At 30.8% G+C, this 21,487-nt stretch overlaps 1 protein-coding gene across 4 annotated transcripts in view; it reads right to left on the reverse strand.

The window, feature by feature from the left end:
* Positions 1-603: 603 nt before the first annotated feature.
* Scgdelta (Sarcoglycan delta) overlaps positions 604-21,487 on the reverse strand; it is a 163,348-nt gene continuing 142,464 nt past the window's right edge. For 2 of the 4 annotated variants that reach the window (XM_076417385.1, XM_076417386.1), the window contains 2 exons: positions 21,161-21,353; positions 4,343-5,883 (listed from right to left, as the gene is read on the reverse strand). In XM_076417385.1, coding sequence (XP_076273500.1) covers positions 5,577-5,883; positions 21,161-21,353 — 500 coding nt within the window. In that variant the 3' untranslated portion in view covers positions 4,343-5,576. Of the gene's footprint in view, positions 2,415-4,106; positions 5,884-21,160; positions 21,354-21,487 lie in introns of those variants that run through there. The other 2 variants (XR_013007654.1, XR_013007655.1) reach the window with 2 other exon arrangements.

Below are 21,487 nucleotides of genomic sequence, written 5' to 3' on the forward strand. Positions count from 1 at the left end.
ACATTTAATTCATTCAAATTGTTTATGTTTAAATGAGTATTGCGTTTAGTGTTACTCCCGCTGTAATATTATTACGCATTTGTTATTCTCAATTCTTAAAATATCTACTACATGTTCTTTTTTGTTCCCGAATTTAAATGTTAACTGTTATATTGTTTTTTTGGTAGGCATTCAGTAATTCACTAGAATAAAATTGCATTCGATCAACAGAACAACCTAAAATATTAACGAATGTTATCTTCACTTTAAACCAATCCTAGTCCATTAAGGTCCAATTTTCGTGTCGCCTGTCGAACGAGACAAGATTCGGGATATATGGTAGATGCATCAAAACATCAAGCAGTTTCCATAAGCTAAAAAAATATTCATCTTGTGGTTCAAGTAACTGATTATCACTAGACTGTAATTGTCCAGCGTTAATAAAATAATTGTTAATAAAAGTCCTTTTAATTTGTCCCCCGGTTTTGGGTCTTTAAGGATTTTTTGGCCGGGATCACAGGAAGTTAGTCATGTATATTTTTTATCCCGAATAGTGGAAACGTCAATAAGGGACTTGTATATGAATAATGTGAAGGGCGTTTCTTATTTATTAGAAAATATACGTTTTATAAAATCATTTTTTTATTGAAATAAATTTCTAACAAAGCAATCTACAATTTAAAACTAGTTTTAAATATATATATTTATATTATTTTGTACATAACGTATTTACTGTTGAATGGTTCCAAATTAAAACAGTTATATTACATTTCATTATTGCTAATAGTATTATAATTTCTATACAGTCAAAATTTAACATACATTATTTTATACATAATTGTTGGCTTTTAATTTTATAGAACAGTATATTGACAGAGAAACATAAATATATTTAAATAAAGTTACACATAAAGTTATTTTGATGTTGAAGTATAATGGCCATAAAATATTTTTCAAGCTCAGTGAGTCTAACGATCTTTAGTTTTATTAATTTTGCATTCAAGCCTGTCTGTAGAACCTCTGGTTATAATAAGGTAGAGATTTTTGTATTAATCTGCAATATAGCAGATTGAACAAAATATTATATATCTGCATCTGACCGATACTTATATTAGGGTAGAAGATTATCCTTTAAAGCGATTCTAACATATTAATTAAATACATACCAGATATGGTGTAAGGTAAATAGAGTTAAATTATTGGGATTATATATTTCTAAATAAACAATAATATAAATATAAGGTTTTAATTATAATTGTAGATTTTAAAACAATTAAGAAATACAATAAAGTATGATTGGTTTTCTCGGTTGCCTGCCTATTTACATTAGTTGACTTACTGGTAGTAGAACATGCTCATCATAGAGCATACATTTTATTAAAATTACATTACTTACTAATGACAATACTCTAATGTCTAAAATTCATATAACTTTTAGTTTATTATTACATATTTAAAGTTCATAGTGTCAGACTAATCGATTCCGTAATATGGAACACTGTTAATGTTACAGGCGATAAAAAACTAAATTAAATTATGATATGCACGGGTAATATATAAGGGTTCTATGTTTATATACAAATATGTTACATTTACTTTAATCATATATCACTTAACAGCAAAAAAAATGGTATACAAAATATATTAAATTGCTTTATCAAGCTTGGAGTACATTATTTTCAATTACAATAATAGGAATTGTTACATTTAGTTAATACACCTCACTTCTAATCAATAAAGCTGTTATACAAATTGACAATACAAATTTGATATTTTTTGTTATTCATTTTAAGCAATCGAAGTAATATCTTCGACAGAATATTTATAAGAATATAGTTATATCGGAAAGAGAAATGACGAAAATAATAAATTATGCAGTAAAATTAATGCTATTTAGTAATTAATATAGATATAGATTAGTAGAAGTAGAAGATTAAAAGTTTGTTTTATGAAACTCTATTTTTATTGCATTAGAAGTTTTGTTATTGTTCATTATGATTTCATACTAAACGTAAAAGAAATGAAATAAATTGATAATAGTTAGTGTGCTTTAATAATAACATTAATATCAGTTTTTCTAGCACTGTTTTATGATGTTGTTGGATTATGAACATTATTTTTGAAATATTTCAAGTGTCCATTATAGCTGAATAATCGATGACGTGTATGTGGAACGATGACCCAAGTGTAGCAAATGAAATTGTAATAAAATATAAAGGTAGTGATTCATATAAATTAAAATTGAACTTTCAAAAAAATAATCATAGATCGATCCTCTTTTTTATTATTAGATAAGTGCGCCATTTTTAACTTTCATACAAAATAGAAGTTCTGTTTTTGTTCATTATGATTTCATACTAAACATAAAAGAAATGAAATAAATTGATAATAGTTAAAGTGCTTTAATAATATCATTAATATCAGTTGTTCTAGCACTGTTTTATGATGTTGTTGGATTATGAACATTATTTTTGAAATATTTCAAGTGTCCATTATAGCTGAATAATCGATGACGTGTATGTGGAACGAAGACCCAAGTGTAGCAAACGAAATTGTAATAAAATATAAAGGTAGTGATTCATATAAATTAAAATTGAACTTTCAAAAAAATAATCATAGATCGATCCTCTTTTTTATTATTGGATAAGTGCGCCATTTTTAACTTTCATACAAAATAGAAGTTCTGTTTTTGTTCATTATGATTTCATACTAAACATAAAAGAAATGAAATAAATTGATAATAGTTAAAGTGCTTTAATAATAACATTAATATCAGTTTTTCTAGCACTGTTTTATGATGTTGTTGGATTATGAACATTATTTTTGAAATATTTCAAGTGTCCATTATAGCTGAATAATCGATGACGTGTATGTGGAGCGAAGACCCAAGGGTAGCAAACGAAATTGTAATAAAATATAAAGGTAGTGATTCATATAAATTAAAATTGAACTTTCAAAAAAATAATCATAGTTCGATCCTCTTTTTTATTATTGGATAAGTGCGCCATTTTTAACTTTCATACAAAATAGAACTTCTGTTTTTGTTCATTATGATTTCATATTAAACATAAAAGAAAATGAAATAAATTGATAATAGTTAAAGTGCTTTAATAATAACATTAATATCAGTTTTTCTAGCACTGTTTTATGATGTTGTTGGATTATGATCATTATTTTTGAAATATTTCAAGTGTCCATTATAGCTGAATAATCGATGACGTGTATGTGGAGCGAAGACCCAAGTGTAGCAAACGAAATTGTAATAAAATATAAAGGTAGTGATTCATATAAATTAAAATTGAACTTTCAAAAAAATAATCATAGTTCGATCCCCTTTTTTATTATTGGATAAGTGCGCCATTTTTAACTTTCATACAAAATAGAAGTTCTGTTTTTGTTCATTATGATTTCATATTAAACATAAAAGAAATGAAATAAATTGATAATAGTTAAAGTGCTTTAATAATAACATTAATATCAGTTTTTCTAGCACTGTTTTATGATGTTGTTGGATTATGATCATTATTTTTGAAATATTTCAAGTGTCCATTATAGCTGAATAATCGATGACGTGTATGTGGAGCGAAGACCCAAGTGTAGCAAACGAAATTGTAATAAAATATAAAGGTAGTGATTCATATAAATTAAAATTGAACTTTCAAAAAAATAATCATAGTTCGATCCCCTTTTTTATTATTGGATAAGTGCGCCATTTTTAACTTTCATACAAAATAGAAGTTCTGTTTTTGTTCATTATGATTTCATATTAAACATAAAAGAAATGAAATAAATTGATAATAGTTAAAGTGCTTTAATAATAACATTAATATCAGTTTTTCTAGCACTGTTTTATGATGTTGTTGGATTATGATCATTATTTTTGAAATACTTCAAGTGTCCATTATAGCTGAATAATCGATGACGTGTATGTGGAGCGAAGACCCAAGTGTAGCAAACGAAATTGTAATAAAATATAAAGGTAGTGATTCATATAAATTAAAATTGAACTTTCAAAAAAATAATCATAGTTCGATCCCCTTTTTTATTATTGGATAAGTGCGCCATTTTTAGTATAGATAATAGTTAAAGTGCTTTAATAATAACATTAATATCAGTTTTTCTAGCACTGTTTTATGATGTTGTTGGATTATGATCATTATTTTTGAAATACTTCAAGTGTCCATTATAGCTGAATAATCGATGACGTGTATGTGGAGCGAAAACCCAAGTGTAGCAAACGAAATTGTAATAAAATATAAAGGTAGTGATTCATATAAATTAAAATTGAACTTTCAAAAAAATAATCATAGATCGATCATCTTTTTTATTATTGGATAAGTGCGCCATTTTTAACTTTCATACAAAATAGAAGTTCTGTTTTTGTTCATTATGATTTCATACTAAACATAAAAGAAATGAAATAAATTGATAATAGTTAAAGTGCTTTAATAATAACATTAATATCAGTTTTTCTAGCACTGTTTTATGATGTTGTTGGATTATGAACATTATTTTTGAAATATTTCAAGTGTCCATTATAGCTGAATAATCGATGACGTGTATGTGGAAGGATGACCCAAGTGTAGCAAACGAAATTGTAATAAAATATAAAGGTAGTAATTCATATAAATTAAAATTGAACTTTCAAAAAAATAATCATAGCTCGATCCTCTTTTTTATTATTGGATAAGGGCGCCATTTTTACCTTTCATACAAGAGATTTTATCATTAGTTGGTAGTTTGGTGTAATTTATATTTTGCAGAAACAAATAAGGTTTAATATAATAGAAATATTAGTTGATATTAGTAATTTATTTTACACAAGTAATTAATAATTTAGATGTTAAAATATATTCATTAAACATGCATTATAGAAAACTAACTCAACAACATACGATGTCATAAACAGATATTCGATTGTTAGAAATAGTATTTCATAAAAACGAAATTAAAAATACAATAATTTACTGTTTTTGCTGTCATTGCAAGAGTAATTAAATTTATTAACACATTTTCTAAAATATCTCGATATTTACCCAACAACATTATATTTTGGTCTATTGGATTTTAAAATATAGGATAAAATAATTATACTTGAAATATGAATTAATAATGATTATAGATATTACTAGTGAAGTTTCTAATTGTTGATAATAATAGCTTTTCTAAGTATATGATCTTGAATATTATGTTAGCAAGTTAGTTATTTTTTGATGTGGTAATAATATAATTAACACTACTTCCCCTAAGGAATGTTCTTTTTTTCAATTATTTTTTAATTTAAACAAATTTGAAATAATGGTAAAAAAATAATTTCGAGTTTTAATTAACTAGTTACAAATTTCAATAAATGTTTTGTTATCAGTTTCTATGATAAATGCTATGCCCTATACAAGTAACAAATAAAATACAACAATTTTATTGTACAAATTGACTTGATTTCTAATTGTAGACCGTATAATGGCATGTTTCACCATGTTTATCGAAGATTGTGTAGTTTATGTGTCGTTATACGATCTAAAATCCGAAATAACATACACGCAATATATTATTATCAACCTCGATATTATTTAAATTACTACGTTATAGGTCCTACATTATCGGCAAAGACCATCCTCATTTTCGCTGGCGCATACAACATGCGGCGAGGCCAGGAATAATTTTCCGCTCTCACAGGCGCAGAGCTGGAAAACATCGAAGCTCTTTGTCGTCATCGGCCTTTTTGTGATTTTAGCTGTGGGTAATTGGGGTACTATGACCGATGATGACTGAAGGTGGACGGCGCCGACCTCGCTCTTGAACGTGATGTCGTTGAGAGCCTCGGTACTGACATGACCACCTCGAGATTCCACCAGCAGGTCTCTGGATGCTTTAATGTGAAGACTCCTCGTAGACGATTCTAATCTGAAATTATTAAGACATGTTAAAAAGGCGTTAAAATTGTTTTCAAGTTCTGTTTAAGTTGCTTCTACGAAAATTATCAAGTTGCACAAAATCATGTGATCGAATTTATAGTTCTGTAACGACAGATTGTATTCAATGGTACATATAAATGCATCAAATTCTATTTCAACCGATTTCTCGTGATTATTTGGTACAGTTTAAACTTTTAATTCCTTATTTCAATAGCTTGTAGTTTGTCTTGGAGGCCATCATCCATAAGTTCACCATCCTTAACCTTTGGAAATCACTCTTGTAAAGTTGTTTCATTTAAACTGTAAAACCAATCAATATGTTCCATCTACAAATTTCTTTAATTTAAATTAATTTTTTTTTGATTTTATATTACACTAGCGACCCGCCCCGGCTTCGCACGGGTGCAATGCTGATACTAAATTAAATACACTACAGAAAAAATATGAACGTTGTATATAAAAACATAGCGGCCCGCTCCGACTTTGCACGGGCATAAAATATATATGCCTATGTCACTCAATGAAAACATTATTAAAATCGATCCAGTATTTTTGGTTCATTCATTACTGCCCTTGGCCTGCACGCATTAAATTTGGAGTAAAACAATTCCTCTTCCCCTATACTTACTATGAAGATTTCCTGCTATCTTTGGAATATCTAAATTCATACAATTTTTATTACATTACACATTTTTAAACGCAAATTTTAAATTTGTAATATCTCCGAAAATATTTGTTTAATTTACATGCTGTAAAGAACCATATTGATCTATATTAATTGCACACTGTATTTAAGGTACTTAATTCGATAAGGATTAATGATTTGGTATGTATGGTATGATTTGGTACAGTTTAAACTTTTAATTCCGCGTTTTCATAGCTTATAGTTTGTCTTCGAGGCCAAGCCTTCTCTTGTAAATTTGTTTCATTTCAACCAGCACTGCCATGTTCAAGAACCAATGAATATGTTCCATCTACAAATTTCTTTAATTTAGATTAATATATCTTTTTGATTATATATTACATTTGATATATTTAGTAGTATCATAATTTACAAGTTCATTTATTACTACTGTTCTGTTGTAATTGCATCAATACAGAAGCAAGGAGGAGTACGGAATAAATATATTAATAACAGGTCAGTTGAATAGTCCCCAGGCTGGCACATTGATGGCGCAACTAGAATTAAATCCATACGTTTTTTAGCCAACCCCTAACCCTCAAAAGATGCGTGTGTAAATTTGACAGCTATCGGATTATTAGTTGGTGAATTATAACATTTTGAGTGAATTATAACAACTTCTGTTATTGTGAAAAAAAAATGGATAAAAAGGAATTTCGAGTGTTGATAAAATATTGCTTTTTGAAGGGAAAACATACAGTTGAAGCAAAAACTTGGTTTGATACTGAATTTCCGGACACTGCCCCAGGAAAATCAACCATCAGGGAATGGTATGCTACGTTTAGGCGTGGTGAAATGAGCACCGAAGGCGGTGAACGCAGTGGACGCCCAAAAGAGGTTGTTACCGACGAAAACATTAAAAAAATCCACAAAATGATTTTGAATGACCGTAAATAGAAATTGAATGAAATAGCAGACACTCTAAAGATATCAACTTAACGTATACATCATATCATTCACGAATATTTGGGTATGAGAAAGCTCTGTGCAAAGTGGGTGCCGCGCGAGCTTACTTTTGACCAAAAACAACGACGAGTTGATGATTCGGAGCAGTGTTTGAATTTTATTAAGGGTAATAAACCCGAGTTTTTCCATCGATATGTGACAATGGATGAAACATGGCTCCATGATTTTATTCCGAAGTCCAATCGACAGTCGTCTGATTGGACTGTACACGATAAACCCGCTTCAAACTGTGGGAAGACGCAACAGTCGGCTGGCAAGGTTATGGCGTCTGTATTTTGGGAAGCGCATGGAATAATTTTCATTAACTACCTTGAAAACGGAAGGACCATCAATGGCGACCATTACATAGTGTTATTGGACCGTTTGAAGGACGAAATCGCCGAAAAACGGCCGCATTTGAAGAAAAAGAAAGTGCTGCTTCACCAAAACAATGCATGGTGTCACAAGTCAGTGAAAACTGGGCTTCGAAGTGCTTCCTCATCCATCGTATACTTCAGATCTGACCTCAGAAACTATTTCCTGTTCTCAGATCTCAAAAGAATGCTCGCTGGGAAGAAACTTTCGTCAAATGAAGAGGTGATCGCCGAAGCTGAGGCCTATGTTGAAACAAAGCATAAATCGTACTAAAATGATATCGAAATGTTGGAGGCTCGCTATAATCAGTGTATCACCATTAAAGGGATTTATGTTGAATAAAAAAAACTAACTTTACCAAAAAAAATGTGTGTTACTATGGTTGGCCGGGAACTTTTCAATTGTAGTGAAGGTCCAAGCGGGAATTTGGTGTAGTGGATAGGGAGAGAATGGAATAAGCCAACTCCAGCCCTGGAAAGAATCAATTATATGAGAGGTACGAGTGGAGTGGTTAGGGATAAAATGTCCCAGGACAGGTGGATGACTCCATGTGGAGGTCAGATTCAATTAAGATGGCAGAGCAAGCGATCTCAAAACGAACTTCAGTGACAGAAAATCCATACGATAAGAAAAAGGTGGGTTGGATATAAGATCGTTCAAGTTAATTGCCGGGAAGGTTCGGAACGCACCCAGTGATATTCTAAGTGCAGTATTTTGAATGGCATCAAGGGATTTGAGATAAGTTAGAGCAACAGCGGTGAACAGGAGGTAGTCATAGTCTAGCTTGGGACGGATTATTGAGGAATATTTTTTAAATGTGAAATATATATTTAAAAGCCATTATTTAAAATAATTTACAGGAAAATTAAATAAAACAGTTACTGGCAACAGATTTTCCTAGATAAAGTTTTTTTTTCGAACAATATTAAACAAAATGAAATACCTGATAAATGTATCAGATTATTAAGGAACGAAACGCGCTGTACAATGTAATAAAAGTGAAGTAGAAGTGTTATTAATCAATTCGGTAATGTCTTTTAAACTTTGTTGATTTCGGTAGCATAATTAATACGATTTTTTTAACTAATTAATATGCAGATTCTTCTTCTTCCCGTCCAGTCATCAACCTTTCCGTATTTTGTCGACTCGATGAATAAATTATCTGCGTTGGAGAACTTTGCCGTCGATTCTTGCCGACTCCTAATAAGTATTTAATTCGATTTAAAGTTGAATTTGATACATAAAGACCGACCCGATAAAGATATTAAAAATTAATATGTTTTACAACATCTTATTAGCTCCAGTAAATCAAGTATGCGAATGTTTTAGACGGCGGTTTCTGTTTTATCCAAAATATGATGGAAACTTTCCGGATTCGTTGTCTTATTTATGAGAATGTTACCACGTGAAAGTATGGAGAAAGATTCTCGAAGTTCCGCTTTGATCTTCGGATAATTCTACGCTTTTTGCTTATTAATTTTATCTTCATAGTTAATTATAGCATACGAGTATAATGAAGTGATTGTTTTATTCAGGGGGCACTGATTATTTATGAAAAACAATTTCGGATAAGGAGAATATACTAATCTAAATTTGTAGCTTCTGGTTGGATCATATCCAGTAGAGCGTTTTAACACGTGGGCTGAAACGTGTTACGGGCGTAACAAAGAAAGCGCGGATTTTTTTGTTTAAAATTACTTTCATTCAGCATCGTAATCTCCATTAGGAGCCACACAATCATTCCAGCGCCGCTCTAACATTTTAATACCACTTTTATAGAACTCAGTTTCAGCGATAACCTCTCTATTTAAGCGAAATTTCCTACCGGTGAGCATTTTTTGAAGTCTACGAACAGCCAGTAGTCGCTGGTAGCCAAATCTGACGAATACGGTGGATGTGGAGGCAATTCGAAGTCCGATTCATACAGTTTTGCCATTGATTTTATTGACTTGTGACACGTTGCGTTGACTTGATGAAACAACATTTTTTTCCTAGCCGTTAGTGGTCGTGTCTTTACAATGGTATTTCCCTTTTCAAAATAGTCAAGATAAGTCAAGAAGTTAAGATAGATATATGAATATTGCATCCGCATATTCCAAAATACCGAAGTCATAACCTTTCCGGTCGGTTGTGCTTTCGGGCGCTTTGGACGAGGTTTACCAGTTGCTGTCCACTCAGATGACAATGGTTTTGATTCCGGAGTGAAGTGATGGATTTTGTTTCATCTATTGCCATATATCAAAGCAAAAATTCCGGTTTGTTACGTTTAAACACGGTCAAACACTGTTCAGAATCATCAACACATTTTTATATTTGATGAACAGTGTGCAAGCGCGGCACATACTTTGAACAGAGCTTTCTATAGTCAAATCCTCATGCAAGATAAAACCAATATGGTCTTTAATATTTTTACAATATTAGCTAACTTACGCAACTTCACTTTTCGATCATTCAAAACGATTTTGTGATTTTTTTTTTAGTGTTGGGAACTATCAACTGAAATTTACTATCAACTGTTTAGTAATTGTGTACTTTTTACTATTGACTGTTTCAGTCGCTATTTTGGATTCGACTGATTTTAGTACTTTTTACTAGAATACGTTCAACTGAATGAAATGATGAAATTGCCGCATGCGCATAATCGGTCCTATTCCTTCCTCTTTTTCTTGGCAGGTATTTCTCGGCCATTTTAAATTATATATTTTAATTTAAATTGTTGTGTTATTCTTGCTGTTTAACAAAAATTGGCTTGAAAATATGGAAAAACAAAGGTAAGTACAGGATGTGAGGTTATATTTTTAAAAGTTGTAAAATTCAACTACCATCAATTTTGTTTATAGTGGGAACGTTAGCTGCCAGGTATGCAATAAAATATTTTCGTCGACATCAAATAAGAATCAACATTTGCGAAAATTTCATTGAAATAACTTATGGAGAACACAGGACAGCAGAGAAGAAAATTGTTCTCGTTGTATGAATTCAAAAACTTCAAAGGGTGTGAAAGAAATAGTGTACAGTTGTATTAGGGGTAATGTTAGAGGTAATTACTACTTTAATACACATTTTCTTGTCATTAACGATCCATTCGTCTTAGGTATTGTAAGTAAATGTTCAGTACGTCAACCAAAACAGGTGGTAGTAAATATATTAATGGCATTTTTCCATCAAGAATTGTAGTAAAAATTGCAGTAACTGGTAATTAGATATTTAATTTAATCATGATATATTTTTGTAATGATAATTTTTCTTTTGTAGGTAAAGTATTAGTAGAATTTGCTGAAACACACGCAGGACATAAAGTCGAAATAGGATATAAAAGGCTAACAAAAACTGAGGAATCTGAAATCAAGGATAAATTGATTGCAGGTGTAACAGTCAATAGGATTTTACAAGATGCAACAGTAGTCGAAAATAACACTTTAAAAAGAAAAAATTACTTACAAGAGTTGGCCGGAGGCGAATAATAAAGAGATTTAACATTAACAAAGAACGACACACTAATGTTTTTGTGGCTACCTCTATAAAGGTGGAGGAGTGGAATAAACAAGGCAAACAGAATGCATTTTTATAGAAAAATTACCTATATTTTTGTAATCGAATGGATCAAAAAATAATAGACATTTTTTAGAGCATTATTGGCGAAGTTGGAAGGTCCAATCAAATTTTATATAAACATGGTTTCTGTTTTTTTTTAAATATATTTTATAAGTTTCAGTATGTCTTTGTGCAGAAATGGTGTGTGAGCTTTTTGTAGATAATATATTTCACTCATTTTAATTAAACATGGTTTCTGTTTTTTTTTAAATATATTTATGTGAGCTTTTTGTAAATGTTAATATATTTAAATGGCGTGTATTTTTATTAATATAGTGTTGTTTTTATGTAAATAGAATAGGTTGTAAAATTCATTAATTTTAGGTTTGATCATTACAATAATTTTTTTAATTCAATATGCTATATATATATATATATATATATATATATATATATGTGTGTGTGTGTGTGTGTGTGTGTATGTGTGTGTGTGTGTGTGTGTGTGTGTGTGTGTGTGTGTGCGTGTGTGTGTGTTAACGGTAATTTCGAATCGTACTCTATTTTGAGGTCGACCAAACATTTACCAAAAATAGAGTTTCAATATGCTTTCGGAACTTGCAATCGGGAATTATCGCCATTTTTGACGCTGCCTCCGAATGGGATAGATCGATGAGAGCATATTTTTAATAATAAAAGCCATAACAATTGGTTTTAAAAAACTCCAAAAGTAAGTATCCTTTGAATTTTTGATTGATTTTATTTAAATTATTTTGAATAAATTTATCAAAATAAATATTACATTTATAGAGAGAATTTAGTGTGTTAATTCTGCAAGAAATGATTCCTGGGTATAATCCATTATTTCAACTAACGTTATGAAAATATATCTACACTACGTCAGCCACCAGCTAGAGGTAATCAATTTATTAATGGAGTTGTCCGTCAAGAATAACAAAAATTTCAGTGACTGGTAACAATTAGAACTATATTTTAGTCATTATATGTTTTAGTAATAACATCTATTTTAGGTGAAGTATCCATTGAATATACTGAGACACATGTGGGCCATACATATGAAAATTGTTACAAAAAATTGACAAAAACCGAAGAGAATAAAATTAAAGATCAATTGACTGCAAGTGTAACTGTTGGTATAATTTTTCAGAATTCTAGAGTGGTGGAGAATAATACTCTAAGGATAAATGTGCTGAGAGTATTTGACAAATTGTTTCATAAAAACACATAATATTGTCAACGACACTCTAAAATCTAACGCCTACTACTGTAAAGGTAGAAAAGTGGAACAAGGAGCCTTTCTATTTAAAATAAAATAGGTAATGAGTTCATGTTTTGCACAGTGATGTCTTGACTAATAATTTAATTACTTTTATAGATTAGATACAACTAAATAGATTCCTAGATAGTCATTATAACAAGCAAATTAAAACTAATTTAGGTGTGAATAGTTATGTGTTATAATTTATTTAAGTTCATTATTTATTCAAGGCTAACAGTCATGAATCTGAAGAAGAAAAAAGCAGAAGTAATGGGACAGAAAAGTAAAAGTCTTTCAGAATCCTGCAAATATAAAACGGTATTTCCAATCATGGTGCTAGGTTGATTTCAGTGAATGGAATAAGTATTTCCATAATTTTTTGCGGGTTAATATACAATTTTCCATGAATATTTGTTAAATTCCAATAAAATTACACAATTCAATATTTGTTTCTATCCTTGTTATTTATTTATTTACTTTTGTAATTCTACCCTTGTAAACTATAAAAAGTATGTATATTAATCTTTAGTTAAAATAACAATCAAGTCTACATACATTTTACTTTAATATACTTATTGGTTTTCATGACAATGTCTAAATTAAAAACATGTTTAAATAAAATCAGATTAAGATGTTACTTTTGCCATCACATTTAAATTCACTGTTTTGATTTTATATAGTATACATTTACTTATATTTAATTCTACTAAATTAGTCAGTATCAATAATTTATTTTTACCATTGAATTAGTTCATATCTGATATAAAGACCAACAAAATATTCTTCAACATTCTTCAATAAAATTTTCATATTTTTTAAATAAAAATCTACTAACCAAGTAGTTAATTTAGAAATGTCCTTCTCTCCTTCTTCGAACATGATTAATATTCAATTACTAATATAATACCCACTAGTTAACATGCAACATACAATAATGAACATAGAAAAAAATTAAACAGCAAGCACATTTTATTATCAGAAGTCTAACCTCAACTATCCGCTTCTCTTGGACGCTGCTGATAAATGCCGACCATATTGCAAAAAAAATTAATCGGCCATGAGTACACGATTATACCCGAAGGACAAATACGTTTATACCCGAATGCATAGGGTCTGCAGACTAACCATTTCTCAGGTAAGATTACTGGATTTTCAGAAATGAACAAAAAAGCCATGTCGACCGATATATACTGTCGTTCAAAAGTTTAAAAATACCCTTTGTTTAGTTGGCGTAAAATATTATAATACATCTTTATATAAACATTTTGACATTGCAGTTTACTATTTTTACGACTGTGCTTATAACAACAATCAACAAAATTACTAGTTCCTTATCGATTGGCCCTTATCTTGAAAAAATACTGACACACGTGTCTTATAGCCACTAAAGTTACTACAGTGCCAATTCTTGATTATTTAGAATTGTGACTTTTACTCATTACTGAATTTATCTTTTAAATATGGGTTTACAACTTCAACAACTATGTACTTAGAGATCAGTGGGTTGCTCATGTTATAGTTACAATAGTTCATAAGCGTATAAACTAGCAAAGAGCAAACTGGTTTCTCTTGGACAGCAGAAAAGAAAGCAGAAAAAGTCGGAGTTCATTTAAACGTGTACATATACTCTGACATGAAAACGATTTACTGAAATCAAGACTGATATATTATAATGCTATCGACACGAGAAATCGAGGTTTAACTATGTCTCAAATTACCATACCAATTACCAAAATACAATTTCAGCGACGACTGTAAAGAGATGTTTACTGTCTGCTGCCCTGAGAGCATGCGTAGCACCCAAAAAAACCAGACTAAGTACCTAAGTACCTAAGCATTAATGAGAAATATACTAAATTTGACTAAAACACATATAAAATGGAAAAATATCCTATGAATGGATGATCCTAAATATCAGATTATTGATCTTATAGATTTGTTTTTGTGCGATGATCAAAAGGCAATCTAGTTTCAGTAGCGTGCATTGTGCACAACTATTGGGCTTGATGGTGGTAAGGTAATAGTTTGTGCATGCTGTCGTAATAATTTGCCCTGCGATATTATTGAAAATGACGTAAAACTGCATAAGAAATACGACTACTTTCAGACAAGATAATATTCGTCAGAACTATCAACTATCTAATTAAGAACTATCTAGTTGCTTTACTAGAGGTCATTTCATTATTTGTATATTAGTACACATCACTACACAAATAGACCAGATCACACGGTTTTGTTCCCTTGAGTCTGCTATAGTTCAGTGCTATTCAAGACTTCAACAATCCAACGTTAATATGGGACTGGAGCCTTTGCTCATATCTTGTTGCGAACATCTTTTTATCATATTTCCTCAATGATAGTGAGAATCCGAAGGTGTCGATGTCGGTAAATGTTCCTATAGTATCTAGGTTCATCAACAACACTTCTCAGGGCTTTCCCATAATGGAGGACCATATATGCTTTAGTATTTGCTTGAACAACAGCAACTTATTTTGCATGGATAATTTAAATTTTTTCCAAATAATCAATACATTTTTTATTATTTTAATTCGAGATATATATAGTATTATTTATGTTTATTGGTATATGAACAGTTTAGTTGTAAGTGAATTCCTGAATGTGAATGTTCGTTACATTGTTCTCGACTTCTTTTCTTTCTTCATCTCATTTCGTTGACTTTTATTCTTCATATCTGGGTTCACTTATTTATATTATTACTTGCTTGTTTATTATTTTTCTGGTTACTTCTTCGTTATCTCCAATAGCAAGTATTGCAGTATCATTAGCAAATGAAGCCATAATAATAATCTTCTATTTGTGATTTGTGACATGTATAGAGTAGGTAAACACTATAGCTTTGTCTTCCGGCCTCTTACATTGTTGAGTTTTCTTCCTGTTTAATTCTGAATATCTGATATCTATGACTTTAAGAGTTTATTGTATTGCTTTGGTAACATTTTATGGGATTTATACATGAGTTCCTAATGCTAGGCTTTATCGAAGGCTTGCGATACGTCCAAGTATTAGCAACCTCTGGTAACTGGTTTATAATTGTTTCATATTTACTTATAAAGCCAAATTCATGTTCAGCTATTAAATTATTTCTATGAATGATTGGTTTTAATCCTTTTAACAGGATTTTTTCAAATACTTGCACAGCAGTGAAATTTGTCGATAAGATTTTACTTGATTTGGTGGTTTTATAATAATCATTTTCCAAAAAATTGGGAAATTTTTTATCGCAATGCTGCAGTAATAAAGTTTCTTAGTAGGTTTTTCTGCACTTGTCCAGTTATCAAGTCATAGTCCGGCTTTTTCTCCGGATTTACATAATTTTGGAGACTTCTTTTGGTGTAGCAAGTTCAGTCCGAGGATTTTCACACTTACTGTTCGGTTGATTATATTCAAACTTGGTTTCGTTTAGTTTGTTCTAAATGATCGGCGTATCCTTCAGCTTTTTGTTGATTGTTGCGTGCCTAATTCCCTACTAGGCTTCTTACAGGTAGACTATTATACCTTTAGGTTTTTAGTGCCCTTCCGAAGCGAATAGTCTATTTCCTTGTCATCTGTTAGATTTCGTAAATGGTTATACTGTCTAATTTATTTTTATTTTCAGGCGCTCTATTTTGGTACTATTTTTTTTGTGCGCATGACCATGCAGTTGGCGTTATGGTGAAAAATGTGTCTTCTATAAATCATTTTGATTCATAAATAGTTTTTATATTATTATTAGCATCCTGTCGAAATGATAACATAAACAGAGAGAGATTTCTTTTGGAAAGCTATTTCTCCGTAATTATTTTTGTTCCTCTCTTTTACTGGAATGTCTACTGCATTAAATCATCGATTATTTATAAAATTTTGGCTATTAGCTGGGAGGTCTCTTAGTATAACTTTCATAGCTCTGGTCTGCTTGTCTTCATATAAGTGGCGCTGCAGTTTTTATAACTCTAAACAATCGTTTATTTTTGTGAATACGTTAAGTTTAATTTTGTTTACCCATTACATTATTGCTGTGTACACTATATAGTTTGCCTTCAATGTTTCGTAAAGTAAGTCAAAATCAGTGATACTACTCACGGCAATTGGAGATGATCTGAGCATTTTTGTGTCTTTGCATCTTGTTGCTGTTCTTTGTTTTGTTTAATTTTAGGCTATTTCAGTAAAAATCCTGTTAAATTCTTTGCTTTTCCCTTTTCATTATAATTACTTTTTTTTTTAGTTATTAAGTCTAGTCTTCGCTGCAATTCTTCTTCATCTCTTTTATAAGTTAAACGTACAATGTTTTTAACGGCGTTGTTTTTTACCATTGTTTTGTTCATATACTGAGAGCTTTGATTAATTAATTGTGGTTGAAGCGAATTTATTTATTTCTTCATATTGGCTAATGCAAATTCAAGGTTCTTACGCGCATTTTATTTCATTTCTAAACCATAGTTTCAGTAGTTCTTTATTACTGTTGATTGAATTAAGTGTAATAAATATCATATGTATTTTGAAAGGTATTTTTTAAAGTATATTAATATTTTGTATGATAATTATGGCATCAAATTCAGAGTGGTTTAAGTAACGGACCAAAGGTGTGGTTGTATTATTTAACCTGGCTACCTTAACAGATATACCAAATATTTAGGACGCCGTTACAAATATCATGTATTAAACCCACTTTTCGTATAAGCATTGTTCAAATCCTATACAAATAGAACAATTTTAATATCTTAACATTGTTGTGGTAATTTTGTGAATAACAATAACAATAACATCGAGCAAATAACAAATTACCATTTCCATAATATATAGCATTAAATACAAATTAAGTTTATGTATATAATTGGTCATTATTATTAGCATATACGGTATTTTATCATTGTTATCGTCATACGATTGTTCTCTCATGTAATATTTATAGGGTGAATTTATTATGTGGATAGTTTACTAAATTAGTTGTTATTATGAAGGGCATGTAAAGTGATTCGGAATTCTTGATATATTCTATTAGTAAATAAAATATTATGTAATAAAATTATATTTAAACTGGAAATATTTTCATAATATATTACGATTTTCAAGCCTATACAATAACAGAGTATATGATAATAACTGAAAAGTAGCTTCTAAAATATCAGATCAAATCAAATCAATACAACGATTTAGAAGTAATAATTTCGAACTTAATTATGAATGCGAATGCGAAAATGGTGCTGGATGTAAACTCAAGGCAAACGCGATAAGAGCTTGTAGTTCAACTAGAACATATAGTCATTCAAACACATAATTCCTGGCCTTGTCACTCTAATTTTATCTATATAAATAAATCACCGCAATGTTTGTATACACATAACTTTAGAACCACTGCATCAAAATGAGTAATTATTTTTATGTTGTTTTCATTTTTGTCAGTATAAGGTTTATACAAAAAAAGCCTTTATATTTATATTTCATAGTATAAGGAGAATGATACGTTGACAAATTATAGTCAAATTTACGTTTTTTCGCTGGATTTTTAATATGTCATTGGTTGGAAGATGATTGGTTTTAGTGCCACCGCTACAAAATGACACTTCGGCGGAAGTGTTTGCAAAACCATTGTTTTAGAACCATTGCCAAACAATGGGAAAATTCTTCTGACTATCTTCATGTCCTAATTTCGTTTCCACAAAATGTATGTCAATTCACAAGATTTAAAGGAAGAGTTCCAAAGGAAAGGACGTGGAAGGGTGGTTTCAGGTATTGGTGATACTTACGAAAACCATGACTGGTTGAGCGAATGAGCCATTTTATCAGCGAATAATAAACATGTGGACGATTTGTATATAAAAAATCATTCGAGAATATAATTAATGGACAAATTGATTCATTTAAGTCGATCTATTCCAGTACTGATCCAAATGATGTCGTCAATCATCCAACTGATTTCCTAAATTCCTTGTATTTATCAGGATCACCGTCACATAAGCTCACTCATAATTTAGAGTTCAAGGTTGGATCGATAATAATCATGCTATCAAATTCGAATCGAATTTGATTGGAGCTAACATAAACATTAGTCGGTAGTATTATATAAGTATAGTGCATCCTCGATCTAGGAAGTGCTGTGTGCGTTGATGTATAGATAATAGAGAAATGCAGCATAGTTTCCTTTTGAAAAAGTATCTGGCTGTCCTTAAGAAATAGATTGATGATATTAAAAATCTTAAATTGTTCTCATTGGTCAATGAAACGTGACGTCAGGGCTGTTACGTGCCGCACCTGTATTGGAAACTTTATCAAAAAACCACTAACGTGTCTATACTGAAAAATGTTTTCTTTAAAGAGGCCTATAATCGAGAATTAAACTGACCAAATTCAAATCAAATTATTTGAATGGCCGCTTATAATCCCATCTAAATATCGGACGTAGCGAAACTTTTCTCCAGAGACCCATATTGAGTTTTCTCTCTATGACTGTTAGGCATTAGAATAGGTTAAGTACCTCCGTATCATTAAATTTTTGTATTTGGTCTTTAATATTTCATTAAATGATTATACTTGGATCAGAAGAATCTGAATCATTCTTTTCAATAAAATACCAATTATTCGAGTACCGCCAATTAAAAATGATCTAAATAAATGGGTTCAACGCAACGATGAAAAAGCTAAATTGTTCGCACAATACTCAGTTAACATATTTCAACTTAATGATATAGAATCTACCATGGATACATGTCCTGTTTATCAACCCGATGTAGATCTAAATCTAATTTCTCCACTGGAAGTTGCCACTGAAATTGATAACCTCAATCTTAAAAAGGTACCTGGTATAGATGACATTTCACCTGGATTATTGAAAGAACTGCCACAAAAAGCAATCATCATGTTGACATATATATTAAATGCCTGTTTAAGACTGAAGATGGCATCATTAATTATGCTCAAAAACCCTGATAAACCTGCAGAACAAGTCGAATCTTACAGGCCTATTTTGCTGCTAACTGCAATATCAAAACTATTTGAGAAACTAATATTTAAACGTGTAAAATTATGTAATAATACCAGATTTCCAGTTTGGTTTTCGAAATCACCACTCAACAATCGATCAAGAGCACAGATTAACTGCAGCTATTGAAAAAGCATTTGAGGAAAAGAAATAATGCCCTGCAATATTCCTGGCTGTCTCACAAGCTTTTGATCGGGTTTGGCATTTGGAATTAATCTGTAAGATGAGCAAATTGTTACCGCGTAACTATTGTCAATTGCTGTAGTAGCTTTTTGGAAGAAAATTTAGAGTATTGCACGAATTGACGTTCTCGACATTTAAAACTATTTTGGCTGGAGTTCCACAAGGTAGTGTCTTGGGACCTCTCCTATATCTGCTCTAAACTGCCGATCAACATCCCAACAACAAAAGAAATACTACTTGGAACCTTTGCTGACGACATAATTATTATGACAAACGACATATCTCTGCCTAGGGCAGTAGAAAAAGTACAAGTGACAGTCATTAAAATCTACAAATGGACTAAAGATTGGAAAATTCAATTTAATAAGTCCAAATTTGTTCACTTTAATTTTGCATTGCGGCGAAATAATAAAACTTATTTATGTCACTAAATGGACGCCCGATTCCTCAAGCAGAATCAGCTTGGAATCCATCTTGACGGTAGATTAAATTGGAAACATCATGTTAGACAAAAAGCAAAACACATTAGAACCAAAATAAAAGCATTATACTGGTTAGTCGAAAGATACTCTCAACTTGATCTAAAATCAAAGAGGTTAATTTATAAGACAATCACAAAGTCAATTAGGACATATGGGGTGCAAATATGGGGTTGCACTAAAAATTCAAATCAACTAGTCGTCTAACGCTGTCAAAATAAGGTTCTTCGATTAATTACCAATGCCTATAGCTACGTAACCAACGAAGAACTGCAAGATGACCTAGAAATAAAATGGATTTGCGAAGTTATCCAAAATTTCGCCTTGAAACACGAAAGAAGGTCACTAAATCATACTAACGTGGAAGCAATACAACTGCCGGACAGTGCGTAGGATATCAGAAGATTGAAGAAAACCAAACCATATGAACTTATATAAAGTGTATACCCTTAGTGTAGACTATAGCTATAAGTTCTTATAATTTTATAATTGAGGAATACATATTGATGTGTTTTCTCGCACTCGTCTTGCTTGTGAATTAACCCAAGTACAAATGAAAAGTAGTAATAAATTAATTTATAATTAAGATTGTACTAAGCGTATCTAATAAAGATCTTATCAAAAAAAATCTTTTCAATAGGTACACCAATATATAATACATATAAAGATAGTTTGTTTTCGTATCCCTTGAATATTCAACGCCATCACATGCTTATGACATAATTTCATATTTCAACAAATTAATCCTAATGTGGAACGAAGTTCACTGGCTAATTTAGTATTCAAATATAAATAACGTCTTAGATCTTTACATACCTTAGATCATGTCCGCTTTCAGCCCTCACTAGCTTGGTCTGAATGGACCCGCTGAAACAGCTTCCTCCCTCCCCGGTTACTTTTAATGTGTCCGCGCCTACTGTGATCTGATCACGATCAGCTACAAACACAGGTTGCCCTCGATCGTCTAGAATGCGAAAGTTGTTTGCGAGGCATTCAAAATTGTCCAAACCTAAAATGATATCAAGATATATTCATTGTCGGTTTTAGACAAATGTTGATATAGTTATTTAGTTCAGGAACAAAGTACATATAGTACAATTATCAGAAAATACGAAGATGTGATGAATGGCAACGGAAAAAGAA

Source organism: Rhynchophorus ferrugineus, unplaced genomic scaffold (genome assembly GCF_030347505.1).
Source record: "Rhynchophorus ferrugineus isolate W39M unplaced genomic scaffold, kcgeb_rfMv2 rfM11, whole genome shotgun sequence".
Classification (NCBI taxonomy): Eukaryota; Metazoa; Arthropoda; class Insecta; order Coleoptera; family Curculionidae; genus Rhynchophorus; species Rhynchophorus ferrugineus.